The 10,805-nt window shown below is 40.2% G+C and overlaps 1 protein-coding gene across 2 annotated transcripts; it reads right to left on the bottom strand.

The window, feature by feature from the left end:
- Nucleotides 1-313: 313 nt before the first annotated feature.
- Nucleotides 314-6,949, bottom strand: LOC106176182 (uncharacterized). Of its 2 annotated transcripts, none has more exons than XM_013558445.2 (9): nucleotides 6,805-6,949; nucleotides 4,963-5,024; nucleotides 4,576-4,590; nucleotides 3,956-4,066; nucleotides 3,454-3,603; nucleotides 3,174-3,263; nucleotides 1,214-2,962; nucleotides 892-963; nucleotides 314-633 (listed from the first exon to the last, which is right to left on the bottom strand). In XM_013558445.2, exons 2-9 carry the CDS (start codon nucleotides 5,015-5,017, stop codon nucleotides 536-538), a joined length of 2,340 nt encoding a protein of 779 aa, XP_013413899.2. In that variant the 5' UTR covers nucleotides 5,018-5,024; nucleotides 6,805-6,949; the 3' UTR covers nucleotides 314-535. The 2 variants fall into 2 exon arrangements, with proteins under 2 accessions (XP_013413899.2, XP_013413900.2); XM_013558446.2 differs by having other exon boundaries at nucleotides 6,727-6,834.
- Nucleotides 6,950-10,805: the final 3,856 nt, after the last annotated feature.

The following is a 10,805-nucleotide window of genomic DNA, read 5'->3' as shown; positions in this document are numbered from 1 at the left end:
ACTTTTAGTTACCATCCTTCTGGCTTGCTTGAAACAATAAAGTTGCATATTTGCATGGGATCAATCATTATTTGAATGTATTCTGAATCTTTTTATACAGAAGCATTTCTGATAAGGTAAGTTAAGGTTTCAAAAACATTCAATAGAATTTGATTATTGAATATTATATTTTATTAATTTATATTAATATGGTTGTGATGTCTAATTTAAAAATACCAAAGCATTATTTGGCATGGTAGAATTAATTATTCAATTTATTAAACAAAAATTGATTTAGACTCGACTTTTATGAATAACAGTACAGAAGAAAAGGTAGGTAATAAACACGTGCTTTCATTTTACAAACTCCAAGTCCCTCCTCGGCGGTGGGGATAAAAGAAAACGAACAACACGGTTTGTACTGTTTCAAATTATATACTGTATTATTCTCTTTAATAAGAAAAAATATATAAACCATTCCGTTTACATAACTGATAATTTATAAGTTCTTCACAGCTTCTCTTCGGGATGTTTCAGAGTCGCCGTCTTGTTGCGCTTATAAAAATCCTCCTTTCTTAGAGCCGAAAGCGTGGAAGATGTGTGGTCTTCCCTGGGATCCTCTGGAACCCATAGCGCCCATGGTTCCCATGGCACCTGCAGAAATACAGCACGCATATGAAATGGCGGTGCATTTAATAAAACACTGCATAATATATGTAGGAGAATGATTTTTTGCTATGTTCCCATTGATGACCATTTTCAGACCCGTACAAAATAACTTTATATTAAATATTTCCACTCGCTCAGTAAATGCTGAAACTGATAGAAAAGCATTTTTTTTGCTTTTTACTTCACACCATATTTCAATAATCATTCATAGACGGACTTTAATTTGATTGGCTGGATATTTACCTGGGGCACCGGCAGCACCTGCTGCACCATCAAGGCCTGCGGCACCAGTGGCACCAGTGGCGCCTCTAGCACCTACATGGAAGGTACAAAAGCAACTATTAATAGAGACAGAGGGAATATAATCAGCACAATGTAAGAATAACAGGGTGTCGCTGATATACTTAAATCGAAATACCCGTATTCATTTAGAACAAGTTTCCGAAGCCTAATGCCTCAGCATGATCCACTGGGGGAAGGTTCAGAAGATTTACTAGGGGTGAAATTAGTTTAAAGACTACAAGGTGTACATTCAAAATTACACTGTCATAATATGGTTGCTTACCGGCAGCGCCTGTGGCACCATCACGTCCTGGGGCACCTGGAGCACCTGCTGGACCTCTTGGTCCTCTTGCGCCAGCTCTTCCAGTGGCACCTGGGGCACCATTGAGACCGTCCTTGCCTGGGAATCCTGGGAATCCACGATCACCCTTGACGCCTGCAGCACCTGGGGCACCTGGGGCACCATCACGGCCTGGAGCGCCAGCCTTGCCTGGGGCACCTGTGGCGCCAGTTGGACCAGTTGGACCACGGGCACCAGTTGCTCCTGGGGCACCAGTGAAGCCTGTAGCACCTGTCAAGCCTGTTGCACCCTGTGGACCAGCTGGGCCTGGGGCACCTGTAGCACCTTGGACGAAGCTGTTTCTGCCTGGGGCACCAGTAAATCCACGATCACCCTTAGCACCTGGAGCACCATTGAGGCCTGCGGCACCAGTGGCGCCAGTAGCACCTGGGGCACCAGCCAAACCTGGGGCACCATCAGCACCAGCCTTACCTGGAGCACCATCGGCGCCAGCGAGACCAGAAAGACCTCTTGGGCCAGCTGGACCAGCTGGACCACGAGCACCGTTTCTGCCTGGGGCACCGAACCTGCCTGGAGCGCCATCAAGACCATTCTTGCCTGGGCCGCCTGGGATACCATCAAAACCTGGAGCACCAGTAGCTCCCTTTGCACCTGTTGCGCCACGTGGACCAGCTGCACCACGAGCACCTGGGGCACCATTCAGACCATTAGCGCCATCTTTACCTGGAGCACCGTTGAATCCGTCTCTACCATTGGCGCCTGGGGCACCTGGACCGCCGTTGAGACCATCCTTGCCGGCTTTACCTGGGGCACCAGTTGCGCCTCTGGCACCAGTTGCGCCTTGTGGGCCTACAGCACCAACGGCACCGTTAGCGCCGTTGAATCCGTCCTTGCCTGGAGCACCGTTGCGTCCTGGGGCACCGACTGGGCCAACTGGACCAGCTGGACCACGAGCACCTCTAGCACCGTTAGCGCCATCAAGACCTCTAGCACCATTAGCGCCGTTCTTGCCATCACGGCCAGGAGCGCCGACTGGACCACCAAGACCTGGGCGACCTGCAGCACCTGGGACACCATCGAAACCTGGGGCACCGTTGAGACCATCCTTACCCTTGGCACCTGGGGCACCAGTGAAACCAGTGGCACCGGTGAAACCACGATCACCCTTAGCGCCTGGGGCACCATTAAGGCCATCGAGACCGTTGCGGCCTGGAGCACCGTTAAGACCATCCTTGCCTGGGCCACCTGGCAGACCATCAGCGCCTGGACGTCCTGGGAAGCCATCTTTGCCTGGGGCACCAGCAGCACCAGTGGCGCCAGTGAAACCACGGTCACCCTTTGGTCCAGCACCGAAAGAAAGGCCATCGCGACCTGGGGCACCGTTGAGACCATCCTTGCCTGGAGCACCAGCTGGACCGGCTGGTCCTGGAGCACCAGCGGCTCCTGGACGTCCAGCAGCACCAGTGGCACCTGGGAATCCACGGTCACCCTTGGCACCTGGGGCACCTGGAGCACCATCGAGACCATCGCGACCTGGAGCACCTGTGGCACCGCGAGCGCCATCAACACCGCTTGGACGACCGTTAGCACCTCTGGCACCTGCTGGACCTTGTGGGCCTGGGGCACCATCAAGACCTGGAGCACCTGGGGCACCATCGAAACCTGGGGCACCTGGAGCACCGGTGAAACCACGGTCACCCTTAGGGCCTGGGGCACCAAATCCTGGGATACCTGATTGAACAAAAGAAAACAATAATGGTTAAGAGCTGAACTTTGAAGGATTTTAATTAAAGATAAAAATAAATTAGTAAATTAAAACCGATATTTATAAATAAATGAATAGAAAAATAATTCACTGTTCGATCATGATTTCTCATGCACTCGTAAAATCGGTTTAATATGTCAGTAATATAGCAAAAAAATATAAAATATGCCAACTTACCGTCAGCACCATCGAGACCTGGGGCACCTGGCAGACCATCAGCACCAGCGGCACCTGGGGCACCATCAGCACCTGCGTCACCAGCAGCGCCTGAAAAAAACATTCAAAAACTGCCGAAACATGGCATGTAATGAACCCTGGCGTGTAATGTTCCGGTGTAATATTCTGGCCTTAAATGCTGTTTGAGCTAATATTCAATGAGTACGAAATCAACAGTAGCATGATGGGAACATATTCCCCGTCGTTATTTCATGAAGATTTAACTTTGGTCGTAATTTACCTGGAGCGCCTGCGGCACCTGGGGCACCATCGAGACCTGGAGCACCAACACCTGGACGTCCGGCTGGACCCTGAGCACCGGTGGCACCTGTTGGGCCAACTGGACCAGCGTTAGCAAGGTCAAACAAGGCTGGGGCGCCAGTAGCAGCATCTGGTGAATTGAAAAAGAAATGGTATTGTCTGTACTATCAAACCCTCTCATTCAACGTATCGACTCTGCGTAACAATTGTTAACAATTTCGATTTAAAAAAAATTTTCCTAAGCTTTTTTAAAATAATATTTTTTGTTTGGTATCATAACTGTGAAGTCTTTTATGTATTTCTTTGAAAAAGAAAACATCACTGAAAAAGAAGTCTAATTCAGAAAAGGATCAAGATTTCAACCCAGTTAATAATAACGATAGGCACCACATCGACGACGATGTTGCTGAGCGTAGTGCTACCGATATAGATTCTCTTATCTTCTGAAACTTATTGAACATAATTTCAACGCCCTAACTTACCCAAGTGACAGATTATTCCAGTGAGCCCTCTGCGACATGCGCAGGACATGCTGTCTCTTCCGGTTGTAGTGCAGCGTCCGCCGTACAGACATGGGTTTGGTGTGCATGGGTCTGGAACACAGGCACAAAAAGAATGATTCTTTGAGAAACTGACCAGCAATGGTTTTGCGTTAAGATAATTAATGTTCAATGTCATCTATAAATGAATTTAAAGTTCAACAAAGTACGTGTGTTGTCATAAAGAAATTTGGAATCTAAATATTTAGCTATTAAGACAATTTTATAAGTTCTTTGAATCGATTCTTGAATCTGCTTAGAAATGGTTACACCATCTAACATTCATCTATTTTCGTAATCGAACTTAAACGACCAGTCAGTTAAGAATTCGACGCAGTCAGAAATGGATATGACATCAAATTAAATAACTCATGGGTCAGTTTCCATGTAAAATTCTAGGTAAATCCTAAAATTGAAATTTAGAAGAGAAGCATAATTTGGGATAGAGACAGGCGAAATGTACGACTGGTTATTCATTTCGAAAAGTGTTAAGTCACTATGTAAATGTTGCCAAGGCTATGTAAGATACGCATTCTTATTATATGATGTCCACGTGGTCTTACCGCCAAAGAATGCAGCTGAAAAAAAAAAGAAAATATTTTAAGATAAACTGCATATCCTGTTACAATGCTCATTTGATATAAGAATTACAATATATGAATGACAATGTGAAATGAAAAAAAAAAAAATAAATAAATAAATAAAATAAAGCGCAGCGACAACTAAAACGCTATACATTCTAGCTACGATAGGCAATTTGGTCTATTATTATGCAATGTGGCATTATTATTTTATCTTACTCATATATTAACATATATTACAATTTTACTCGCATTAACTACCAGCAAATTCACTGTCAGTATGTGCGTATTATTTTGTCGCCCACTGATTGTATCATTTAAGTAACCCAAATCAATCAAAAGTAATACAACGACATAACATGTACTCACTGGCATTCACGGCCACTACGACGACGGCAGCGAGGAGTGCCAAACGGGTCCACATTTTTTGGCTGTGAACATGCAATGGATAGAAAGTGCAATTACTATAGATATGTTTCTGTCCACTCCAATGCTTTTTCTTTTAAAAAAAATATTACAAAAGCATGTTATAAATTCTCTACATGTAATACGAACATGCCGTCTTAAATAATGTTAAAGCCACTTTAAATAGGAACAATTACGGAAATAAACCAGTAGCAATGATAATGAAAATTGAAGAAGATGTTAAAGGAAAAAAAAACATTATTACACATAAACACCGCCTCAAAGCCTATCTCATCAACCAAACACGTGGACCGGCGAACAACAAAATCTAAGATAGATTAAGTACTATCATGCGAAGTTCAAATTATTTTTAAGGAGTATTCAACACGCAAAATGAATATGAAGGTCAAACCCCGCCTTATTTTTCGAGACTTATTTCATTAACGGTGATTTCCAAATGAATGAGTAGCACTGACTAATGTCCACTAGACCTTGACCAATTGCGTGTATTGGAGCTTTGCATGCTACTTAACATTACCATAAATGCCAAAGCAGGCGCGACAAACTGAACAACCTTCGGCAAACAAAAGAGAGTTAAATACCGTGCTATTTTTTGTTACAGTAAGAGTTAATTAGTCAGGCTACACTGCCTGATAACATGCTAAGAACGGGGAAGCACGGCCAATGCGACAGGTGAGGTTTGAAGCACCGTATCACTTATTGTTCCCAGAATGCGTTTTTCTTACGCTGTTGTTGCGAAAGCCAAAGAAAAAAAAGGTGCCTCTCATAAGCCATTTGTGATTTACAAATATCAACAAATGAATGAATAAAAACATGATTAAAATACAAATGAAAATGAATTGTAATGATAGCAATCATTGAAGGTCGTATATAAAAACCTTTGATCCCCGTTTAAATTAACAATTTAATCATAAACTGAATAAAACGGGCAATAATAATAATAAAAGTTAAGGATGCACTCTCAAAATCTTTTGATCCCACAAAGGCGTTTTGGCAACGCTGGTTTTCATGCTGGTAAATGTCCAAATCCCTACGCAGAGAATGAAAATGGTAAAGATGCGCAACATCCCACTATGCACGTAAAACTTTGTGATCTCTTCAAGAAACACAAGCCATTGTGGAAGGCGAATTTTGCCTGTCATATTCATTTCCTCCGTTCTCTCTTTTTATAGCACCGGGAGAATTTGAATTAGCGCACAGTATACATGTATCAAGCATACCTTGCTTGTTTCTGCTTTCGTATGCTTAAAACGGTAAAAAAACGCAGTTCTGATTTTTTTTGTATGATGGTAATGGGTATAAGTATAGAAAATTAAAAGTTTGTCGGCTTTGTTAATTGGATTACAAAAACTGTCAAATTACTTCAACGCGTTTTTAAGTGGTATTTAATGTTGAATCGAAACTAATTGTTAAAATAAGATTACTTGATCAATGAATATCCATTCCCTTTAAAAGAATTGAAAGTAATATTAAACAAAAAACTTCATCTCTTTATAATCACTAAAAATTTTGGATAAAACCAGATTGAGTTTTTGGCACTCAAAAAATATTAAACTTGTTTTTGAAATCTTCAACCAAGCGGCTATATTATAATGAGTAAATGTAATGGAAACAAATGAGAGAACATTTACAAAACTTATTCATTGTTCGTCTCAAGAAATATTTCTTTCTGGTACATCATTGTAAATATAAAAGAGTCTTCCTTACTGTGCAATATTCCAAAATCTCTGACCTTCTTCCTTACTGTGGAATATTCCAAAATCTCCGACCTTAAGTGTGACTTACCTTTTCCAAGTGGAGAAAGTTGTTCCTTTAGGAAAAGCAAATTCTGTCTGTCTCGTTTATTCTTATTGTTCCCGCCTTTTATACTAGGCGAATAGGAATGGCACTCACATGCAGTGATGCAATTAAACCATGCATGTTTTTCATCTCAGAAAGTATGCCTATTGTTTGTTTATTTAGGTTTGCACCGCGCAGGAAACATTAACCATACGCGCAGTGCCCTTTTCATTCAAGCTATAATAGATATACTGGGTAGTAACCTATACACTAAATCAAGGCCAGAAATCTGGGTTTTCGTGAGGACCCCGCCCCCGGGCCATAGTAAACAGTATATCCAGGGCCAGCCTGGACTGGTGGCGTGTGTGTAAACACTTAGAGAGCGTACAATACTACAACTGTATAATGGAATGGCCAAATAAGTACTTATTTGAAAAATGTAACTTGGATCCGTTTGAAACTAACGGCCGTCTTGCATGGTACAGAATGAGTTCGTTTCGTCTGTCTTTATAACAAAGTTTGAACAGATGGTTGTCAACCGTATCTCTGTGTATTTTTAAATGACAACCTTGATATTATATTATAAAGAATATAACTCAGCGACATTGAACGAAGACAGTTATGGAGAGGGCGTCTGCGCATTATGCATAATATTTGACTCTTTTGAAGAAGAGAACAAACTGTTTATATTTGTCATTAAAACCACTGAGCCGAGTTTATTTGGGGATAGGTTTATGGCAACAGCTTCACCCTTTCACATAGAGTTATTTTGCAACAGGAGAATAAAGTAACAAGGGGAATATTTTTGGATAAAGTTACGCAGTGGACTTATGTAATACATGACTGTTAATGAAATGAACCATACATTCGAGTTATGCTTTGATATGTAAATCCCTTGTTACACCGGTCAAGCGACCGTTTTGGGGGCGAATTCGGTGGGTCAAATTTCGTTCTCAATCAGTCGCGAGTTGGTGAAGCACCTGTCATCATCCTTTTTAATTGTGTATTTTTTTGTGGATTTATATCGGCTAAGGGGATTTCATACTAATTTGCTTTTCACGATTCCTTACTTTTCATTGTAAATGACTGCATAATACTGGGTTATGTATTTCACTAACGTCCTTAACAGAGGAGTACACTTGACGGGAAATCCACTTCGTATCTGTTGTAAGCAGCACAAAGAAAAAAGAACTAATCTAGGGTAAATGTCAAAGAGTCGAAAAGTCGTCGTTAGTTTTAAAGGTTGTTTCAGTATACACGTGACTCGGGTACCCAATTATAACTTGTGAACCAGAAATAAAAGACAATAAAAATTTAAAGGTGAAAAGGTGAAATGATGAAATTTATTTGTTAGAATTTTAACTGTAAGGGACATTCACTAAATGTACATCTCGACGCTGATAGCATACTTGGACTCCTACCAACAAAATCTTGCAGAGTCCACATTCTCCGGTGATCTTGCAGTCAACTTTCGACCACTTGTTTCTTAGTGGACTTCATCAATGTTCCTGTGTCCTTCAATCTCTTAAACCAAACTGAAACTTATGGGGAAAGTTGTTGAAAACAATCATAATGCGGTATCTCACCTGTACAATTTTAAACGATTTTGCCTTTTTTCCTTGATTTGCAATGTCTCTTCTTTGCATGAGTTAATTTTATTTATCAACCTCAAAATAAAATAAAATAAAATAAAATAAAATAAAATAAATAAAATCAGCATAGATATAAACCTCTTAATGGATCACGTTTTTATTGAAACACCCTTATTTTTTCTTCAGCTAAAAGTCAATCCTAGTACTAAGGCAATAAAATATTGTTAACGGGGTCAACCATACGGTGTTTTCGGCGGAATATTATACGCTTCTAATAAAATGGTGTATTTAAATATTTCAAACAATGGCGTTTGGTACTTTTAATTATAATTTGAGACGAGCCAATATTAACTGGCACGTTTTCTACAAATATATATTTATTACAAATAAGCAACAAAGTTGTTGCAGGTGGTTAAATATGAAATCGCTTTGGATAAAAGATCAATTTTATATAACGTGTATGAGACAATAAATAGGCGTAAATGCCATGACACGAAAAGCATTACATAGCCTACTTATATTCGTGATCCGAATTAGAATTAAATTACATCTGTTTAATACCGTTGTTCGTGCTCCGAATTAGTAGGCCATCGAATTAGATGCAGATGGCAAAAAGAAAAAGAAACGGAGTGCTATCTCGTCTATATCGTTTAGATCAGAGGGTTTTATTGCATAAGAGAGGGGATAATGGAAACAGTCAAATAAAAACATTAAGCACTAATAATTCCCATCATGCTTTTTCACCACTTTGATAAATTGCGTTCATTATTTACCCCACACAATGCTTTATTCATGGCAGATCGCTTTTATTTGCTATACTCATTGTAATTTTTTTCAAGAGACATTTTAAAGCTTCAGTCTGTGTGTGTGTGTGTGTTTGTGTGTCAGCGTGTGTGTGTGTGTGTGTGTGTGTGTGTGTATGTGTATGGCTGTATATGTGCACGTCTACGGTACTCGGTAACAACAATGGGCTATCATCTTTAAAATTCTGTCAAAATATTTCTATGTGTTGGATTACCATGTGGGTGCTTTCATGTGAAAGGGGATGGATTTGTCTCATTATAACAAACAATTATGTATTCCCAAACATTGCTGAATATTTTAAACTTATTAATCCTTAGCCGAAAATGACACTCAAACAGCGCTTAAATCTGGGACACAGACATACCAATCTTTGCAGCTGTACATTATAAAAAAAGAAGCTCTCAGAATAGTATTGTCATGTTTTTGGTCATGTCATGTCACTAGAGAAATACAAAAATTGTTCTTTGATGGGTGAAGAAAAGGGGTTATTGTGCGTTATCATCATTTCCGTTTTAGACTTCAATACAAAGTATGATCTCCCATGCACATGAACTATACAAATCGTTCAATTTTGGGATTTAAATACCTGAAATACAATCTGCTTTTCATAATACAACAAAGTGTAAGGAAATCCTGTCATCTGAGGGTGTAATAACAGATGTTATGACCCAATTCTGTTTTTATTTCTTAAGGAACGCACGACAGCAAAACCACAGCTAGCTTGCAGTTTCCTTTTTCAAATTCAGATTCGACCCAGGGACCCAGCGTACATAGTGGAAATATCCATTGATGATGTAATGACCCGGTCACATGAATATTAAATGAGGCTAATGAAATTAGCTGTATCCGGTACCCACTTTTTGGCGTGAAACGCACGCGAGAGGATTTCATGTCATCGCTGCTTAACCACCGATTCAGGGTGCTTTTCCAATTGTGTGAAGTTAAGTGACTCTTCCCTGATAATTTTTATATGTGTTTGATGTTACATTTTCCAAAATGTATTAATATAAAGCCATATACGAAGCATACACTGTATTTTCAACGGAAAGCGTTCTCACAAGATCGGCCCCATGTTGAAACATTGATGCCCATGTCCCATTGTTTTTACCCAGTGCCGTGAACGTGCACATATGTGTGTGTGTGTGTGTGTGTGTGTGTGTGTTTGTGTGTGTGAACGTGCACACAACATACATGTAACCTATAATAGCTGTATATGTGATGTAATTTGTTGAGTTCAAACTTCTCTTCAAGGTGTCCTCATAATAAAATGTTAACAGTTTTGCACTGGTCACAGTGCTTTTACATGTTCTCGTATATTTCAAATGCTGACCAAACAAAGGACATAGAGACTAATATATTTTCATTATCGAATATAGATTTGATTACATATAGTTTGTTATATATTTGAAACTGCGGTGGGATGGATTGCTCTTGGTATATTTGTTGTCTATTTAAATAATAAGTTTGGATTATATACAGTAAGTGTAAAAAGTATCAAACCAAATATTTTCAAGCATCTGTATCATGGCTTTTCAAATTTAGATGAATCAACTAGTATTTTGCTTGCTATAAACTACTATACTGAACTTTGCCCAATTTAGGGTCAGTGGC

This window comes from Lingula anatina, chromosome 7, assembly GCF_051362555.1.
Source record: "Lingula anatina isolate TDL-2025a chromosome 7, LinAna3.0, whole genome shotgun sequence".
In the NCBI taxonomy this organism is placed as follows: Eukaryota; Metazoa; Brachiopoda; class Lingulata; order Lingulida; family Lingulidae; genus Lingula; species Lingula anatina.
This window is presented reverse-complemented; position numbering and strand designations above follow the sequence as displayed.

Coding starts and splice junctions, on each gene's coding strand:
- LOC106176182 (XM_013558445.2), bottom strand. CDS start 5,017: ATGTGGACCCGTTTGGCACTCCTCGCTGCCGTCGTCGTAGTGGCCGTG. Junction 3,604..3,955: donor TGGAATAATCTGTCACTTGG/GTAAGTTAGGGC, acceptor TCAATTCACCAG/ATGCTGCTACTGGCGCCCCA. Junction 634..891: donor AGGTGCTGCCGGTGCCCCAG/GTAAATATCCAG, acceptor GTATTTCTGCAG/GTGCCATGGGAACCATGGGC.